Source organism: Strix uralensis, chromosome 1 (assembly GCF_047716275.1).
Source record: "Strix uralensis isolate ZFMK-TIS-50842 chromosome 1, bStrUra1, whole genome shotgun sequence".
NCBI lineage: Eukaryota > Metazoa > Chordata > Aves > Strigiformes > Strigidae > Strix > Strix uralensis.
In genome coordinates this window covers 71,070,389-71,089,709 of record NC_133972.1, presented here as the reverse complement: position 1 = coordinate 71,089,709, position 19,321 = coordinate 71,070,389, and the positions used below count along the sequence as shown (strand labels likewise).

At 44.1% G+C, this 19,321-nt stretch overlaps 1 protein-coding gene across 4 annotated transcripts in view; it reads left to right on the top strand.

Annotated features, from left to right (window-relative positions):
• The window catches only part of NFATC1 (nuclear factor of activated T cells 1), a 115,719-nt gene that overhangs the window by 15,271 nt on the left and 81,127 nt on the right, over window positions 1-19,321 (top strand). For all 4 annotated transcript variants that reach the window (XM_074870525.1, XM_074870497.1, XM_074870507.1 and 1 more), the window contains exon 3: window positions 4,501-4,660. In XM_074870525.1, the coding sequence (XP_074726626.1) occupies window positions 4,501-4,660 (160 nt within the window). The remainder of the gene's footprint in view (window positions 1-4,500; window positions 4,661-19,321) is intronic.

Below are 19,321 nucleotides of genomic sequence, written 5' to 3'. Positions count from 1 at the left end.
CTTTCTTGTTCTTTCGCTAAGCCAACAAATGCAAAATTTCCCATGCAAATCGATTTCTGAATGTGACATTTTAGGGCAGTAGTGTTAAGTATTATCTGGGAGTATGATGACGACTCGCATTTTCAGACTTCAGCGTGAGGAATTCCAGTGCGCCGCATGCACTCCATGGAGGAGCTACTTGCTCTGCATGCCAGCAAAATACAGCCAAGTCTGGGGTGGGACGCAGCATCTATTTTAACAGCTCGCAGCCAGATTGCTCAATTGTCAGACAGGAAATTAAAAAAAAAAAAGAAAAAGAAAAAAATAGGAGCAAAATCTACCCGTGTTAACTCATAGGTGAAATATAAAGCAGGTATATTTTTCTGACCACAGTCAAGTTGGTGGACACGTAGGCATCATCGTTATTTTCTTACTCTTCCAAAAAACACACGAAGATCTTTAACAGGCATCCGCTTCGATGTGAGACTCTGGTAATAAATAATAAATTGGAACCATATTTGCATTTGGTGCACAGTTGGAGCGGGGGCAAGCTAGCAGCCTGGTAAAAGTTTCAGCAGCCCTGTGGTTTCTCTGGTTTGTGTTTTTGTTTCTAAAGGAACATTCCCTGCTAGAAAAAATAAGTTTAGTGCAGGGCACCCAGTCTCAGCCACACTCCTTCTAAGTCACTTTGGGTGCTGAAACACACTTTCCAGCCTGATCTTCCAGGCAGTGGCTTGTGCTGCTGTCAGGCAGCTATCTGGGGTAGATGACTCCATGCTGTGGTACTTGGCCAACGAGCAGGACTGGCAGTTGTTCTGACACCTTTTGCACAGCAGCCTAGTTAAGGTCAAAAATGCTTGCAAATCTCTTTTTTTCAAGTGGCCTTGTGCATCTAGTAGCTTAGAAAGTAATGGTAATTTAATTCCCAAATGCATAGCAGTCATGAAACTGGGGCTTAAACACCTTTGCAAAGTTTAGTAGAAGTTTTTGGCTTTGTTTCCTCCCTGTCTATATTCCAGTGTGCTGCTTAGTATCTTTTTTTTTTTTTGTAACTTGATAAATCTTTCTGCTAAAGGCAGAAGTCAGCCAGACTGGATAATCTGTTTTTGATTTAATCATATTGTGTATCTGGTGTATGCAAAATAAATCACTATTCATCTGTTTTGTAATCTGATTTATGTAGGACGGAGTTACATTGAGCAAGTTTTCTACAGCCTAACACCAGGTTTTGTGAACCCGCCTTGAAACAACCATGTCTCATTACAGCATTTAGGAAGGCTACATTTAGATTTATTATGGCATAGAAAGGAATGGAATAAGTTTTCGGTTCATGGAAAATTCGGTCTGAGGGAAATCCACCAATGTATATTTGGTAGGAAGACTGCATGGAGACCTTTTATTTCTCTTTTTGACCCCTGTGGAGGGGCTCTTCTCCCCTCCGCGTGATGCCGGCTAGATGAGATAGTTTGCGTCTTTTCAAATGGATAAGGTTTATTTGCAGCAACCAGATTTGATTTTGCCACTACACCATTTGCTTGGTGACTTTTTCCTTTAACCACGTTTAGCTGCAGGAAATTAAGTGCATGATGAAGATAACCTAACATAGGAAATAGCTCTGACAGCCCCAGCCCGTGACACTGTTAAATGCATCATTCTGCTTCCTTTATCAGGAAGAGTGCCATTAATTGTCAATTTATAATTGGGCAGGTGGTATTTTGGAATTTCGATGATAGATTGCAGGCTAACAGCAAACTGTATTTTTATTTTCAGGTTTTATGTGAGAACATGAATTTTACAATTTAATTATACTGACATTTTCGGGTACTGATTTGAAAGGGTTTTTTCTTTGTTTTTTAAAAGAGATGTAATTAGTTATGGAAGTATTACTTACTTCCATGCATCTTAAAAAAAAGTCCCTCTTCACTTGAGGGTTACATGCTGCTGGTCAGAGTTGTCCTTTTTAATTAAGTGTTAAAAATTTCTAATCTGATGGATGTTGTGTTCTCAGAAAAAAAAAAAAAGATCCATCAAGTGAGAATTTACTTAAAACCAGAAACATCTGTTTAAAAATGTGTGCTGATCATCACCAGGAGAGACACAGCTGTTTTGCTCTGCTTTTTGTCATTTATCATTAGTCAAATATGGTTTATCCAGAATTTTTTTTTTTTTTTTTTATTTTTCAGACTAAAGTATGTGTACCTAATGTGCTAGGCAAAGAGTAGTGGCTATATACAACGGCCAATTGCCTGTAATTTTTTGCCATCTCTTCACTCTTTGTGTGAGTGTCTAGCAGCAGAAGAGCTTCTCCTCACCCCCAAGGTGGTCCCTGGCCATTTTGGGGGGAAGGTTTGCCCAGGAGCTCAGAAGATGTAGCGTCCTGCCTTTAGCCAAGGCAGGGGCTCCCATGCTGGGGCTGGGCGGGGGTGTGCAGTAGCCAAATTCAGGATTTGGCCCTAGCTGAGTCTTGCCTTTGCAAAGAGTTTCCCACTAGCTCCTGCTGGATCCAAATGTTCATGGGAGCTGGGAACCCTCACAGAGGCATCTTTCTTTTGGATCAGCTCCCGTTTGGGCTGAGCTGGGAGCTGTGTGGCTACTTTCTTCTATCCCCCTCTGTTGTTTTTGAGGATGCTCCATGTCCCGAGGACCAGGGAGCAGAGTAACTGGAAGTTTGGAGCCTTCGACTCACCAGCAAGCCATGCTGGGGTAGCAGAGGATGCCCAGGGAGTTAGGGTCGTCTTGGTCTTCACCCAGGGCTGGGACTTCGTGGCTCCACCTGACCCCTGTAGTGCATGTCTATAGGCATTTAAATCACAGGGCTCAAATTTATAAGCAGTGAAGAAAGATAATGTAGAGAAACTTAGCACCACCTGAAGTCCTATCAGTGTATATGCACACATGCACTAGCAGACACAAGTTAAATACATGGGTGATAAAGGACTGGATAAGCACTTAAAAAAAAAATACAGGCAAAGCAAAACAACCCCACTGTTACAAGTGGTTAAAGTCTCTGTCCTGCAGCAGGAGACAGCAGGGATGCTTTGAAGGGTGTAAGAGCTGTAATGCCTGAGGAGCCGCAAGCGTGCTGGGCTAGCGCGTGGATCACTGGAATGGTAAAATGGAGTATTCAGCCTCCAGCTGGATATGTGCTTGTTATATATGCATCCAGTGGGGAAGGTCTTCTGCATCCTTTCCTTCCCAGCCAGCTCATCTCAGCCGTGATTCACGTTGCTCAGACTGTCCTTGCATCAGGGCTGCAGCAGCGAGGCGGGGAACCGGTAAATCCCCAGCAGCCAGCCTCCTTGCAGGCTGGGGCGAGAGCTAATTAGCCCTTCATCTTCCTTGTCTGCATGCTGTGGTGAGACAAGCCCTCTCACTATGGCAGGTAGCCCCGATCCGTGGTGACAGCAAAGGGTTGAGGACCATGATTTTCTGCTTGCTTATCGTCTTCTCCAGGCTGATGGGAGAGATAATAAAGTTTGATGTAAGAGGGCAGGGTAGTATGTTGTGGTTGTGCCGTTTAACTACTTCTAAAGGCTTTTGAAGTTCACCTGGTGAGGAGAATTCACCAAAGGGAAGAATATACACTAGACATAAAATTAGTGTTTTCATCGTGAAGCTCTTTGCTTCGATTTTAAGATCAATAAATTTGTCTCAGGCCTACTGTTTCTGCAGTGCTTGTTTGTTTCTTTTTCTTTTTTTTTTTCAAACCAAAGCGTCAACTTGTCATTTCTTACAGCCAAGCTCTCCTGACTATTTTCAAGTGTGGTTTTACACTGGAAGTAGGTTTCTAAGAATGACACTTCTCTACCATCGCATACTGTCGGGCCTGCTTGCTTGTCTGATGTTAATGAGTCCTTAATATTTTAGTTAATTGCAGAGTCAATACATGTCCAGAAGAATGAGCTGGATTTTCTTTGGGCTTGTGCATCATCGTTAGTAGGATTTGAAAGCAATTTCTGACTTCAGAGCTTGCTCCCTTGCAGCGCGTGAATGAGAAAGAGATTGGCTTTGCTTTGAGACTCTCTGGCGTGTTTTGTGTTGGGAAGGAAGCTGGGAAATGGCTTTTTTTTCTTCTTTCCGCCCCCTGTAAACTGAGCAGATTTGTTGAAATCCATTAGATTCATTAAATGCAGAACTCCTTCAGAGCTGGCTTGGCATTCACTTTCACAGCAGATATCCTCTTCCTTAAATTCCTCTGTGTCTTTCTGCCTACCTTTCTCCTTTTGGTTCAAGAATCAATATGTTAAGATACTTGTAAGCTGTGTCTTAACATTTTTCCATTTTGTTTACAAATCGGATAGCATCTGGGCCATCAGATATGCTCAACCCATAAATCTTCATAAAATAACCATTACCTTCTAAATTACTTCTGTCGTGGCATTATCCATATTGATGAAATTTTAAATGTAAGATGGTGAAGAATGAACTGCGAAACACGGTCTCTAAAGTAATAGTGCTGGATGCTTGTGGTTTATGATAGTGTACTTGTTAATTTTTAATACGTTTTCCTTTCCATTATAGCCCATCCCTGCCTGCCCTTGATTGGCAGCTGCCATCTCACTCAGGACCTTATGAACTGCGTATTGAAGTGCAGCCGAAATCCCACCACCGAGCTCATTACGAGACGGAAGGCAGTCGAGGGGCTGTGAAGGCATCTGCGGGGGGCCACCCTATTGTGCAGGTACCAAAACACGTAACGATCAGCGCAGGTTGTTTATCTTGACGCTCTGTGGTGAGCACCCTTTCTTCTCCAAAACCAAAAAGTCACGGGAGATTTTTCCTGTCTTCAAAGATTACTGTGTGTGAGCACACATTAGAGCATATTTTAAGCTAGACAGACCAAGCCTTTATTAACAAGCCAAGAGCATCCACTTGCTCTTAGCAATGTGAATACGGCGCAAGCGGATTGCTGGTCTGTCCGTGTATGACTTAGCAAGTGTTCAGCTGGCAAGCGGTGACCGTGGACCTATCTGTGCAGTCAGATTCCAGACATGAAGTTTATTCTGAAATCAGCTGGGGACGTGCCTCAGTACATTTAGTCCTTAACTTGCGGTTGGATCTAATGAGAGCTGTGAACACATGTTGGAGGGCAGAGCTGTAGCAGTAATGTGGAAGTATGTTGCTGGTTTGGATGTTGCAGTGAATGCTGAGCAAAGTGAGGCTTTTTGAGTTTCTTCTGTTTAGCTCCTTAAACCCTTCTAGCCACTCTGGAAAGCATCTGAGGTCTGAATCTAGTTTCATTAATTCTACCAAACTCTACAGTTACTGTATATAAGGCATTTAATGTAATAACACTGTAAACTGACCCTTAATTCATTTATATGACTAGTCTCATTCATTTCTAAAGGACTTTTCTCAGCAGTGGGAAGAACAAGATTTAGTTGTTTAAAACAAAACAAAACAAAAAGCGGCGGGGGAGAGCCAGCTCCCTGTCCCTCTTCAGCGGCTTCTTTCTCACCCAGAGGTTAAACTTTCAGTGCATTCTGTCAGGGTTGTGACCCCCTGTGCAGCAGAGCCCAGGTTTTATCGCTGCCCGGACACCACAGGACCCACGGGTGTCAGGGCACTGCCTGTGGGAGGGAGGCAGACGCTGCTTGGGTTCATGCCACAGCTGACTCTTCCTGCCGGAGCAGCGGCTCGTTGAAAGACCGGGTGGCTCAAGATGATGTACAGACCACACGTGCAGGTCTTGTGCGCGTTTGTTTATTTGCTGTAAAACCCTGTTAGCAAACACGTCGTTCGGAGGAACGATGTGAGTGAGATGACACTGGCAGGGAATGCTGCCGCAGCATTTATGTGCTGCTGCAGCAGCTGAAAAAGGAAAGTGAGGGGAGTTGTCAGCAGCAAACACAGTTCGCTCTTTAGCTCTGCCAAAACTCACCAGTGACACGGGATTATGGAAGTCATCTGCTGAAAGACGAAAGGTTTTAGCAGAACATTTGTGAATGATATTAAAGAGGGGTTTGTGGCAGACACGTCTGATGACAATTAATACCTACTCTGTTTGTGGCTTGATGCAAGGAAATGTAAATGTGGAGGCATCAATTCGCAGCGGCCAGGCTGACGTTTAAAGTTTCCTACGTGCTTTTTGGAAAGACTGAATGTGATGCCAACATTTAATTGGACTAAACGCGTCCAGACATTTCCCCTCTCATCCCCCGTCCTGGTCTGTCAGGAGTGAGCGTGCTGCTCCCAAACACAAACAAGTGTCAGAAAAGAGGAGAGGAGAGGAAACTGCGGAAGGGCATGAAGGGAGAGGAGAGGAAGCAGCCAGTCCTAGCCCTGTCATTTGGCTCTACCGGTTTAATAAGGATTAATGTATTTTTCAGTCCTTTTATTACAACCTGAACATCCTTTTCTCCAAAAAGAACAGAAACATAAAGAGACACAGAAAAAGCTTCTCCATGCTGACATTGCCATCCCAGCCAGTTATCTGTTTGAGGAAATATTTAAAAGCTTCTGACTTAGACCAGAGTTGGATGGATAGATGAAAAGTACTTTCAAAAAGAAAGTACATACTTATAAATAGTTTTTAATAAGAGAAATAGTAAGTACTTATAAAGAAGTACTTTAAAAACAGGAGTACTTATAAATAAATGAGGAGGAGGAGATCTAGGGAGTAACTTTTGATAAATTGGTGACTGGCAAAAGCTGTAAAATGCATCTCTGAATCATGACATTGCAGGTGTTTGGGTCAGGTTTGATTCAGTCCATTGTGTTACACAGAAAGGAGTCCAATCTTCAAAGTTCACACCCAGACGTAAGCACAAACAGTATCTGAGTGTCTTCAGGTTAGAGAATTTGGATCAAGCTTCTCCCTCTAATATTTCCTGGTGTTTTCAATTGTGTTGACTCAGGAAAACCCCTCATAAAACTCCTCTGACCTCTTGCTTTACTCTTTTGTGTTATTTTTTTGCCCTGTGTGGGCAGTCAGGCCTTTCTTAGGTCACTGCTTTGGGGGAGCTTGCTTAAATTCTGCTTTTGTTAAAGCTCTTCCCCTTTACCTTTGACAAGAGGAGAATGCGGAGGAGGTTTCTTCCTACCCATTTCACACCCCCTCTCACTAGCATCTTGCTTCCCAAACCAGGAGATTTTCTACACTAGTACCTCCACATATCTGTAGGGCATGCTAAGGCAGAGGAGAAGTCCAAAAAGCATCCAATGCTCATGGCACAGTTCCCCAGCAACATTGCCAGGAGGTTGCTTTCTCTGTAGGCAGAGTGTTTATCTTTTTTTTTTTCCCAGGAAATGTTAGCTTCCTTGCTGCTGCTCCATCTTTTCTTGTAAGAGGTGGAAGGTCCAACAATCAAAGGTTTCCAAGGCAAGCGTGCTGGACGAGGAGAGTGGTGGTGTAGGAGGGCAGGAGTCTCTCATGGGTGTGACATGAAATCCGGGGTTGGAGACCAGTTTTTTCCTTGGCTCGAGTGGCTCCTCCAGGCTGGTGACTTTTCTCTGGAGCTGGAGAGGGCCACATGTAAAGCTGAAGAGCTTTGCACTGGGACCTGGCAGCATGCTGAATGCCCATTGATGTATGGGATTATTCTCTCCCAAACCTGAGCCTGGGAAAGGGCAGGCAGTCCTGAGCATGGCAGGCTGCCAGGGGGGTTTATACTGACCCGTGGAAGGGGGAGGCCTGGCGGGTGCTGGTGGCTGCCTGCGACAGCAAAGTCTTGCCCCGATCCGGTGCTGGAAGCCACCACTCGCTCTTTATCATCTCTCCATCATCTGCATGGGGCTTTCTCACTGGAGGCTCCCGTGGGCTGTCGCCCAGGCATATTTCATGCCAGCAGGATTTCCTATGGATTTCCTTCTGTGGGATGGCTGCACCCTCCTTTCTGCACTTAGGAACGATATGGTTTTGAGCGCTTCAAGTTGCCTGTGAGGGCTAATGAGCCTAGTGACGCAATATTCCTCTCTCACAGATTTCTGCTTTGCCTGTTTGGGTGTTTGGCTGCCGTGGCAGCCCCAAGCTATTGCTGTTCTCGATTGCTAAACGTTTTGAGAGTGGGATGAGCTGGCGCACCTAGTGAGCTAAAAATGCTGCAGAAGATTGGCAAGTGAGCAGTGCCAGGGAGCGGTGTTGGTGAGCTCATGGCTGGCACCGGCTTTTACCCCTTGGCTTGGGAAAGTATTTTGTGAGTTGTCATTGCCTTCGGTGATTTCAGACTGGGGTACTCCCCTCTCCAAGGCAGAACGGGACCCGGTGACCCAGCTGGCACCGGGCATTACGAAGCTGCATGCTGTGCCAGGTGAGGGTGAAACCTGGGACCACTTTGGGGAGTGAAATCATGCCTGTTAGCATCCTGCTGGCACCTCACTGTTTGCAGGGGTTCATGACTAGGGTGAGGGCTTCTCTGAATGAAGCAAGATGAAGTGAATGGGGACTTTAGGAAACCCACAGAGTTAGATAGCTACAGCCGAATTTTAAGTGAGGTGAATTTAATTCAAGGGGTTTACATCCAGAACGTCTTAAAAGCGTCCTTCATTTGGACCTATCTCCCAGTCTTCATTTTAAGAGTGTTGGTGAGGAGTTGCACAAGATGGGGATTACATTCCAGCCAGCGATGGCTCTGTTTCAGCTGCAGGTAAGTAATCTGGCAGATAAAAGTTTGGGCTCCCTGGAGAGGGATGGCACCAGCTTATAAATATAGGGTCTACAGATATTCTAATTAATAACTCATCTTTGGAATAAGTCAAGCACTTTGGCTGCCTGAGATGGAATTTTTACAAGCAGGGTGCGGTGTATCTGTGAGATAAAATCCCAATACTCAAGAATGTTTAATTAAAGGGTATGATGTACTCCCATAGAAGACTGGACTAAATGGTGAAAGAAAATACTCAAATGCACAGAGTAGTCTAGTAAGCACTTTCAAAAGTCATGGTTATTGTTCAGTTTTTTGACACGAAATATGCCAGGAATTTTCTTCAAGATCACTCTTGACGTGGGGTAGATGAATTGGTTAGAAAAAGGGAAGAAAAGGAGTTGTAGGGGTTTTCCTTTTTTATCTAGGTAACTGATACTAGCCAGGGTTTGTTTTCCTCTTGGAAAAATAAGTTAATATTGAAGATACAGTGAATGCTGCCTTGCCTTTCATGGTATCACTTTGCAGTGAGATGGTAGAGGTTGTGTATGGCGTGTGCGTTCTAATACAGAATTTGATCTGAGCCTGTGAACAGATGAATAGTCTGAACTCCCTCATTTTACAGGCAAAACACAATGATTTGTCTGCTGATTTGCATAGTCAAAGTGTTGTCTGTGCCAGGAGACTTGCTCACAGAAGTTGACTGTGTTGTTTCTCAACAAGATCTCAAGTAGGCACTTCGGGCCCAATTTTCAAAGGCCTTGAGGCATATGTTGGGATTTTTAAATCTCCTTATGACTAACAAGTGTCAAACTCTTCTCCAAAGCAATTGCTGCTTTGGTATTTTTGTACATCTCCACATCGCATAATTAGGCACCAACATGCCCCTGAGCTATTTGTGCGCCCTGGTAACACGTGGAGCGTGTTATCGTTTGCTTCCCATGGATCAGTTGGTTTTGCTGCTTTTGGATAACAAGCTCAAGTAGTCCAGGTCCAGGTGCTGGCCACTGCAGGTATCTATGAGAGTCCTTTCATCTTCCAGACCAAAGAGCTATGAATACCTTTTGCAAAGCCCTCAGGGAATAGAAAGCCTTGTCGATCAAAGCGTTGTAACTTCAGGGGACGGCACTCAGTCCAGCGAGCTGCAAATGCATTGCGGTTGAGACTTCATGTTTTAACGTCAGAGTCTCATGTAGCACTTCTCATGCACCTGGCTTCACAAATAGTTAACAGTGTGAGGTAATAGGGTTGTGCAGTTATACAGAAGGCAAGATAGGAAGAAGAGAGAAACGAAGAGCTAAAGGAAAAGACTGGAAAGAGGTGTTCACCACTGATGACAGGAAGGAGATTAAGTGATAAGGAAGCCAAGAGGAAGGCTTTTCCAGACAGAGTGGGGCAAGTCCTTCACAGCAATGCTGTGATGCTGCACAGCGAGGTGAGCCCGTGGTTAATTTTAAAATACGTAGTATGGGACTTCTCATATACCTGCAGTGCGTGCGTAAGTGTTTTTCTTGGTAGAGGTCCCCCAGTGCTGCGAGTTTGTTTTAAAACAACAGAGCTGCCACAAATGCTGGATAAATCAAGGGAATTGGAAGGAAAACAGTCCCTGGTGGGTCCAGCTCATGGCCAGCTGACACCTGACCAAGAGGAGTAGATGTGGAAAAAAAATGTGTTAGCTGCTTTCCTCTTCCCTCTCTGGGTCTCTCAGAGCAGAGAAGTGGGCATATTCTCGTTAGTAAGCAGTGATTCAACTTGTCATGCCACAGTGGACTTCCTCTCTCTGCTGCTCTTAAATTCTTTTCAGAAGACAGCGTCACCCTTTTATCCAGATGGAAATACAATCCTTTCTTATGCTGAGGATATAAAGACATTGGCAAGCACCTGTTAGCCAGGTTGCAATTAATAGCACAAAGCCATGCAACCATACAACAAACCAGACAGGGAGCCTACATTTTATAGCCTTGTATTAGACAGCCGGTACTTCTTAAGAATAAATCCAAGCTGAATGGCTTTCTCACTTCTTGCATCTGTATAGTTAAAGCTAACCTCAAACTAGCAGACAGATAATCAAAACTGAAAAGTAGAATGATTTGGCAGATGTTTTAAGGCTGCTATTGTTTCTATAAATCCAACAAATGGAAGAAAGCCCATTGAAGGCTTTTTATCATGGTTTTTCATTGTTAGAAGGTTGTATTTTGGGAAGGGGGAAGTTTCTCTTTTTTTGGTATTTCACATGAAGTTGGTCCCACAGGGTAGCTCCACAGGCACAGCCGTATAGGTAGCTTATGGCCTCCCTGAGGAGGGCCAAGTCCAGAAGGGAGCCGTTCTGGAAAGTGTGCTGCTGTCAGTCGGTGAAGACCCTGAAAATGCAAATTCAGCTCTGATTTATGAGCAGTCCTGGGGACAGGCCTCTGTTGTTTGGCGCAACAGCCCTTTCCAAATGAAAAATGAAATTTCCACCAGCCAGTGCTTGGGGGATGCACTCTGCTCTCCTTTAAAAATGATACCTCACCCACGCTTGGCCTGACGGATGCTGCAGTACATATCCCGGCTGTTATGACTCTGGGATATTCAATCTGGCTTTCCAGCCCAAAGGATTTAGCCCAGCATGCTAGGTTTGCCTTGAGTTTGGACTCTCTGGCTGCTGGCAAAGCAGAAGTTAGTGGTGGCCTTGAGGGAGGAGGGGATGGAAAGCATTCCCGCTCTTCTGCCGTTGCTGTCTCTGTTCCCTTGGGAAAAGTGATGGTGATATCAGCTCTCGGCTTTCCTCTCCTTTGGTCTCTCCCAGTTTCCTTTCTGTCTCGTCCTTTGTGACAAGGGAGTCAGTGGCATTGCTCTCACTGTGTGAGGTATCTTCTAGCTGTCCTCTGGTGGTGATTGATAAGGCAAAGACCTTCTAGGTTAGATGTAGGAAGGAAGCAAAGGAGTCCTCTTTATCTCCACCACTGCTCACAGAGCCATCCTTTCTGCTTCCCTTGTCAGGCTGGTTTTGGTGGCCAGCAGCACACACACCCTGAGTGTCTAGAAATAATGTGATGGAAGTCTCTGCAAGAGCAAGAAAGACAGAACATAAATGTAGTGGTCTTTCGTCTCCTATTCGTCATTTACTTTGTCCTCAGGTCTCATGCTGCATCTTTTCACTCGGTGAATTGTTTGCAGTGTGGATTGAGTTTTTTCTGCACATTGTTTGAAAGGGCAATTCATCATTATTTTGGAAGCATACCTCAAAAACGTGTATCACTGCTCTCCAGGGAGGAATCAGGACTCATCCTTGACTGTTTGAGTGCTATGCTTTTTTTGTCCTTTCCATCCCTTTTGCCCCCTGCTTAATACTGCATCTCTTCTGCTGAAAGTTGCAGAAAGTTGCCTTGTCACTTGCTCTGTCTCCGAATTTGCTTTCTAGAAGTTGCCATTCCCCTTTACTTCAAGCAGTCAGGTCCCAGGCAAGAAAAGAAAAATCCCCCATGCTTTTTTTTTTAGTACATAACTAAATAAAGTGAAAGTGTGCCTGTGGGCCCTGTCAGTGGGTGGTGTTCGGTGAAGATGGAAACAAAGAAATTAATACAATCAACAGTTGAAACAGGCGATTTCTTTGCAGTGGTGTGCTAGGAAAATCCCTGCACAAGCTGCAGCAGCCCAGCAAAGGCATTTGTGGTACTCCTAGTGAGGCTGTTGCAAATGTGCTTACGGAGCTTAATGTTCCCAGTTCCTTCCTTTGTACTCTCTGTCAAGACCTGCTAGAGCTTAGGAGACTGTAGTGTGATCTGTTCTCTCTTACATTTCTTTTTTAAAAAAGTATTAGAAAGAAATGTTTCAGCTTAAGTGAAGAAGAGAACAACAGCCAGTGAGATTTCTGAGGGTTTTGGCACATTTGAAAGCTTAAAAAACGGTCCTAATGTAAAACCAAAAACTGGCAATTGCTTAATCCATGCTCTAATAGATCTTTGTCTTTTGGGAACATTATTCGAATGCCTGAGCTATTCACATTAAAAAATGGTCCCTGCATCTGCATAGTGGTTGCTCTCTCACAAGGACAATTGGGGAGGGTGTGTGTGGGGGGGTGTCCCGGTAAATCTGTGGTAGAAGCACCCTTTCACTGAAAATGCATGCATCAGGGGGACACCTGGAAGTGATGAGAACGACAGAATCAGAAGGCCACAGTTCTGCAGACCTCTCTGAGCTGCAGCAGCTCTTCTTCTGCTTTCCCAGCGTCCGAGAAGGAGCTGCAGATGCTTCTGGTTAGCCAAAAGAAGCTAGCAATAGTGCTACAAATGGGTACCTGCTTTTCTAAGGAAAAATGCAACACGGGTAGACCTTTGCTTGCCTCAAATTACCAGACCTCAGTTACAAAAAAAACCCCAGAAACCTGAACCACATTCAAAGCAGTATTGGGGCACTCCTGAAGTCAGTCCACTTATCCTGCTTAATTCAAACACATGCTTAGGAGTTTGCTGACTCTTAGTCAATTTAGCTGTTTTTAAGAAAATAAGACAGTGGACGAGTAAGACATTGAGGACTGGGTTTAAAATGGCTTTACAGAGAGTCTCAGATGATATGTGAGGCTGTGTTCTGGGCGTGAACCACAGTTGTTACTTGACTTAGTTTTGGTTGCAGTTGAGAAGACCTACACCAAAGTTACCAATCGGCAAATCTGCTCCAGACTTGTCAGATTATTGTACATTGACATGAGCCCAAACACTAAAATGAAACACAGTTAAAATTAAAATGCAGCTTTACCAAAAGCCAGATGCTTCATTATGAGCTGAGCTAACCTACCTGCCAAACACTGCTAACCTGCATGAGGCAGGTGATTAATTTTTTACAAGTCTGCTTTGGCAACTAGACATCTGTCCTCTATTCCTAAAAGTAATATCTCAGGGCAAATGATTTTTTTTTCTTCTTGGTACTCCAAATTACATAAAACATATATGTAATGAAAATTAATATTGTGTGCATTCTGTATGAAGATGTACTGGGTGCCAGTTTGTATTTCAGATCACTTTCACACCAATGTAACTCTACTGGAATAATTTCTGGTTTTACACTTTCTAATATTTATATGTAAGAAGAGAAAAAAATCACATCTGTAACATACCTTGTAATCTGGAATGTCAGTATATGTGTTTATAATATAGATTTTCCATTTTAATCAGTCATTGTTCCAACTAACAGGCTGAATCAGTGGAAAATACGGTGTCAAATTACTCAGTTGCTCTCTTGAAGTACGTTGCAGCTTTCATTATGAGCAGGGGTTTATCATTTCTTTCCTTGTGAAGAATAGCTCGAGATCTTCTTTGATACATGGCGTGAAAGGGAGATGATCCATTACAGCATCCGTTATATACGTACACATAAGTAAAATATGTTGCATGCTGTCAGTGCAGCGAAATCAAATAAACTTTCTCCTCACTCCACATGTTTAAGAAATAATTTAGCAGGAGTTGCGTATTTTCACTGAAACAGTTGAAACATGCTAGTGATCAATTTACTTGCACATGGTAAAAATAATACAGGTTGCAGACAGATTTGTAATACAGTTTTTAAACACCTGTTTTTAATGTTTCAGTACCCAATAAAGCGGAGGAACTCCTGCTTTTGGTTTGCATACAGACATTATGTACACTGGGATTTAAAAGTCTACTGCCTAGGTTTCAAATGCAGCCCTGTTCAAAGCAGTAAACAACACTTGCAGGCACAGCATGGGTACTTTTTTGGGAGTCCCTTGGCACTTCAGTTACAGACACCGAAGTCGCCTTCAATGACTTTTGCTCTTTGGGGCACTGGTAACGTGGTGTTACTGCCAAATGTGAATCCTGGAGAAAACCCATCATCCTGATCAGAAAGGGAGCTCCTCCCTCGCCACTTGCAATGCTACTTGTGTAAAAATATTGCTGGTCCAGTTCAGTGTAACGTAAGGGGAAAAATGTAAAAGAGATTGAGCAAAATGATCTTTCTATTACAGTGCAACAGAGCACTTATGTACATCCTTAAATTTTCAAAATGTTGAACATGTGCTTAAGTTTTCTACGAAGCAAGGATACGTTGATCAACTGGCACTTAATTGTGTCATTTATTGTCACTCAGGTGACTCAGGTGCAAAATCTGGATTAAGACAATTTCACTGCCTTACGTGGGTGTGACATCCAAGAGCATGTGGGGCTGCCAACTGCCCAAAAATAGCATGAAAAAGGGGAGCAAGTTGCAGAATCTGCACTTCGTTCTTGCAGACCTCTTTGCTGCTTTTGAGGACATCCGTTAAGTTTTCCCTCTTAAAAATCTGATGCACTTTGGGCATCGGTTGCAGGTTCCCCCTGTGTTGCTGCTTCCTTCTGATGGTTTTCAGGTGTATGCTATTAACTGGATCCTCCTTTGCCTCTGCCTTCAGTCCCTTTGATTTTGGGATCTCTTAGGATGATTGCATCTTTTCTTTGCTCCACCACCATTATGCCTACCCACATCTAATGGGCATGAAGGCCCCATGTCTCTGAAGCTTTTACTGTATGTCTTGATAGCAAGTCAGGCATAATGGATGCTAGAGCCAAGCTTCCCATCACCATCCACAATCTTCCCATTACTTTCCTCTGTCTTTGGGCAAACTGTATCTTTCTTCATGTCATTTAAGTCTGTAATTTAGACCAGTCGCTGAAGTCTGCTATATTTAGCTGATTCCTGTCCCTGTGCCTGCATCAAAATAGCAATATCAGCATATCATGTGTGTTCTGCGCAGGACATGGATGCCCGTATTCACTGTACTTAATAAGCTGCACGTTCCCGTCCCCTCGGCTCTCTGCCCGTGAAAGGACAGTGGCTAGTGTTCGGGAAGCCCGCAGCATATCGTGGCTGTGCAAGTAGATAAATAGCAAGAAGGGAGTGGGTCGGAAAAGAGATCACATTTCGTTTCTGGAGAGCTGCTCAGAGCCGAGCCGTGCGTGAAGCCTGGGCGCAGTTCAGGCACAAAGGGTTAGTCCTGAGTTTTCATCCCCCTCCTAACGTCTTCACCTGAGACCACTGCCTGATTTAGCACCGCAAGGAGAGAGACCTGAGCCCGAGATGGTTGCGGCATATCAGGATTAAGAAGCTCGAGCAGGGCGTTACCTGTGCTTGCCTGGGGCCAGGATTTACCAGCACCGTGGCTCTCCTGCATGTGTGCGGGGACCTCATGCTTTGCTTATGAGTGTGGGGCAAAGAAGGGAAGCGAGTGACTATTTTGGATGAGACCAACCATCCCCAAAGCGAGCACCGGCAAGCGGCATGGCACACGGCGGTGGGGTGCTGGATGCGGCCATGGGGCAAGGGGACAGGCGCTGCGTGGGTGCTGCTGGCGGGTGCCTGGCGCAGTGGGCAGCACCAGGGCCAGCGGGGGGCTGAGGTCCCGCCGCCAACCCCCTACACCCTTCCCGCCCCCCCCCCCCGATCCTGGCCTGGCATGTCATTGTTATGATTGCTATGGAAATAATTTCAATGTGTTTTGTAGTTCTGAGATGCTGTGTCTTGCATTGTTTGGCTGGAAAGCTGCTTGACTGGTTTTAGAGGGTGGCTGTACATGCACAAACACTAGCTGTTTTTTTTTTCGTGGTGGAAAGTAGGAGATTCGCAGCATGGTTTTAATTAGAATCGCTCATTTAGTCTTTCACTGCAGTGTGTCCTTTAGTTGAAAGATAATTTAATTTTCTTTGTTTTGGAAGATTTTCGTGCTTGTCTGTGTGAAACATCTTTATTTACTGTGCCTCATTGTGCTTTGCACATAGCTTTGCTTGTGAGCAGAGTCAAAAACAACGACTTCCCTGGGCTGTATTATTTTCCACCTGCTGTGGCTTTTAATACAGTCTCACTGCTATATATGTACCAAGTGCCTGCATTTCTAGGAGAAAAATACCAGAGAAAATTGGCAAAGCATGCAGGGTTAGAGTTAGCTGTAAAACTCTCATTGACTTGAAGAGAAATAGCACGTCTAAAAGTTGTGAGGCGCTGAAGAGGTGTACTGGTATGGGTTTGGTTTTTCAGCTTGGAGAAGTTCATAGAAGATAACACTTGTTGAAAAAAAGGCAAAAAACATAGAAATCCTGCTGCTCTTTGCAGAACTCTGTATTAAGATCTTGTAACACCTCTTGTGTTGCAGAGAGTATTTGATCTGGTTGAAATACAATACAGCGTTGGAACAGTATAACAATATTTAGCTAGTGCCTGTCAGAATAAAAAAAAGCAACATAAAAGATATAAATCTCTCCCCATGTATACAGGAATTCATAAAATGGCTTGGAAAGTGCATCTTTTTAAAAAAAATATATAGATGGCATTTATTCATCAATAATCCTTAATAATCCTGCAATAATGTTCCAAATGGCTTTCAAATTAATTTTCAACCACTTCTCTAGCCATGATGTTGTTTTCATTACGTGGACCTTATGTGTCGTAGCTCTTATTCGGCAATAATATAATATTCCTCAATATAGACTCAAATATTGTTACTGAATATAGGTTATAGAATATTACTGACTACAAAATGTCATACAGTAATAGAATTTTACACAAACTCCACCCATGGCTGCAAACATGAGCTGCCAGGGACAAACAAATTTAGACCACAACTTGCAGGCACATGTGCTAGCATCTAGGTACACAAGTAATCTCAAGCACATGTCCTGAACACATCAAAGCCTCATTTTCTAATCCCTCCCGGTTGTGAGGAAAACCTTAAAATATGTGAACTGACATAGCCCCACTGCTGGCTGCAAGAGCCCTGTGTGAAGTGGAGGCAGGTTAGAGAGGTTTTGCAAAGAGCAAGACAGTGCAGTGGCAATGCTGGCGCTGGGCTATGCCTCTGCAGCTTTGGTAGTGTAAATGAAGCCCCTGAAACTCTCAATCCAAATAGAATTTACATGGGTAGTTCACAGGGCAGCGTTAACCTAGAAGCCTAGCTGTAATAGCAAGATGTTTTTAGGAAAATCATCTAATGAGTAAAAGCATTCTTTTGTTCCTCCAGTCTTGAGTAAAGTAACAGAAATAAAAAAAACCATTGTCTTCTAGCGTCTGGATTCTCCAGTTATTAATGAATGCTCTTTTCACTTTTTCTATTAGAAAGGTATGTAATGTAAGTAAGTTTGAATTTAGTATAAAAATGAACATTAGCAAGAGTACTGCCTTTTTATTACAACTTTAACGTGCACTTCAGTTTTGAAACAACAGCAACAGCAAGGCCATCCAAAACGTACCTGATGCTGCTCAAGAGTTTCCCTTGTGCTCCAGAGCTGAGATGGTGAGCGCTGCTGGGACTGGGGAGGTTGCTGCAGCCTTTTCACGCAAATGACTCAATCCTTGCAGCACCTCTTCTCTGAGAGAGGGAAGGGTTATTGGTTCCATCTCAGGCACAGGGAGGGAGGCTGGAGTGGAGCTGGCTAAGTGTCTATCTGTCAGCCATGACCACCTGCTGCCCACCTTGGGTTGTGGCTGACTCTAGGTCCAGGGTGCAGCAGGTCCCCAAAATCAGGGTGGAGAAGGCGATGCGCTGAAGTTAAGCTGTGGTGGAGCTGACTTTGACCTTTCCCTCTGGGAAAGAAAAAGGCTGCAAAGCACCACCGTTCAAGTTCATGGTCTTGTACCCCGGCTGTGAAAGGCTGTGGGCAACTGCCCAAAACGCGTGATGGTGTAGTGCAAAGCATTGTGTCTGTAGCAGGCGCTGCCACTGCTGGGGTCTTCTCACAGCAGCTCTGCTCTGCGTCTCTTTGGGCTAAGTGCAGTGTGCCTTTCTTGCAGCACTGCCCTGGGTTTGTGGGACGCTCATGCTTTGAACTGTGGCCCGGGCTTAGTTACAGGGGCAAGTCTACGTTTTGGGTTTATTTAGCTAACCGTAGATGTCTGCAACTGAGCTAATTGTCATAGTTTCTCTCTGTAATCACAAGAAGGCTTGTCGGTATAGAGTTTAGGGAGCTATTAATTTTATTCTGATGTGAACATCTGAAGCAGCTCAGGTAAGTCACACCTTCAGAGTGCGTGTCTCATTTTGCTGGCAGTGAAGCAGCCAAAGTGACTAGACCCTGTTGTTGTCCAGCCCATATGTGTTAAAGTTAGGTGACATGACTCACCTGGTTTTTCCCTGTTTCTTTTTGACTTGCTGTGTTGTGTATAATTATGTGTAACTGGGGCCAGCAGGCTTTAATGTCTTATAGTTCGCCAGGAGTGAGGTTTACTTCTTAGGTTAGATTCCCAAGTAAGGCTTGAGTATGGTGAGGAGGAGAGGTGCCTTTGAAGACTCTGGCATTTCTATCTCTGACCTGGGACTTGATCCATGCCAGAGCTTCGTGTTTGAAGTCAACAGGTTGATATAGATGTTGTCGTGACTTGGGTGTAAAAACACAGGTCCTGATCACCAGTACCTATTGTACCTCCCTTCAAAGGAGAAAGTGGTACCCTCAGCGTCCTCCTCAAATCCCAGTCATGCACTGACATCCTGCTACACTGATGACAGCAAGGTGTCATCCATTTGCAGCAGCAGATAAGCTACTCTGTAAAGCTTTTATTGGCAAGTTCTGCCATTAATATTTGCAACATTTTATTTGGCTGCCTTACTAGCTTTAAATGGGGTTGTGGTATTAGCTTGTCAGTATTTGGATGAAATTCTAGTGCAACAGCTGTTGCTAAATAATGTTACTCAATGTGACAATATTTAGAATGATTGATTGAAAATAGTCCATATATGTTGAGAAAGTTTATCTAAGAGTCTTTTGTGCTTATTTTATTTACTTGCTGTTGGAGATCACAGG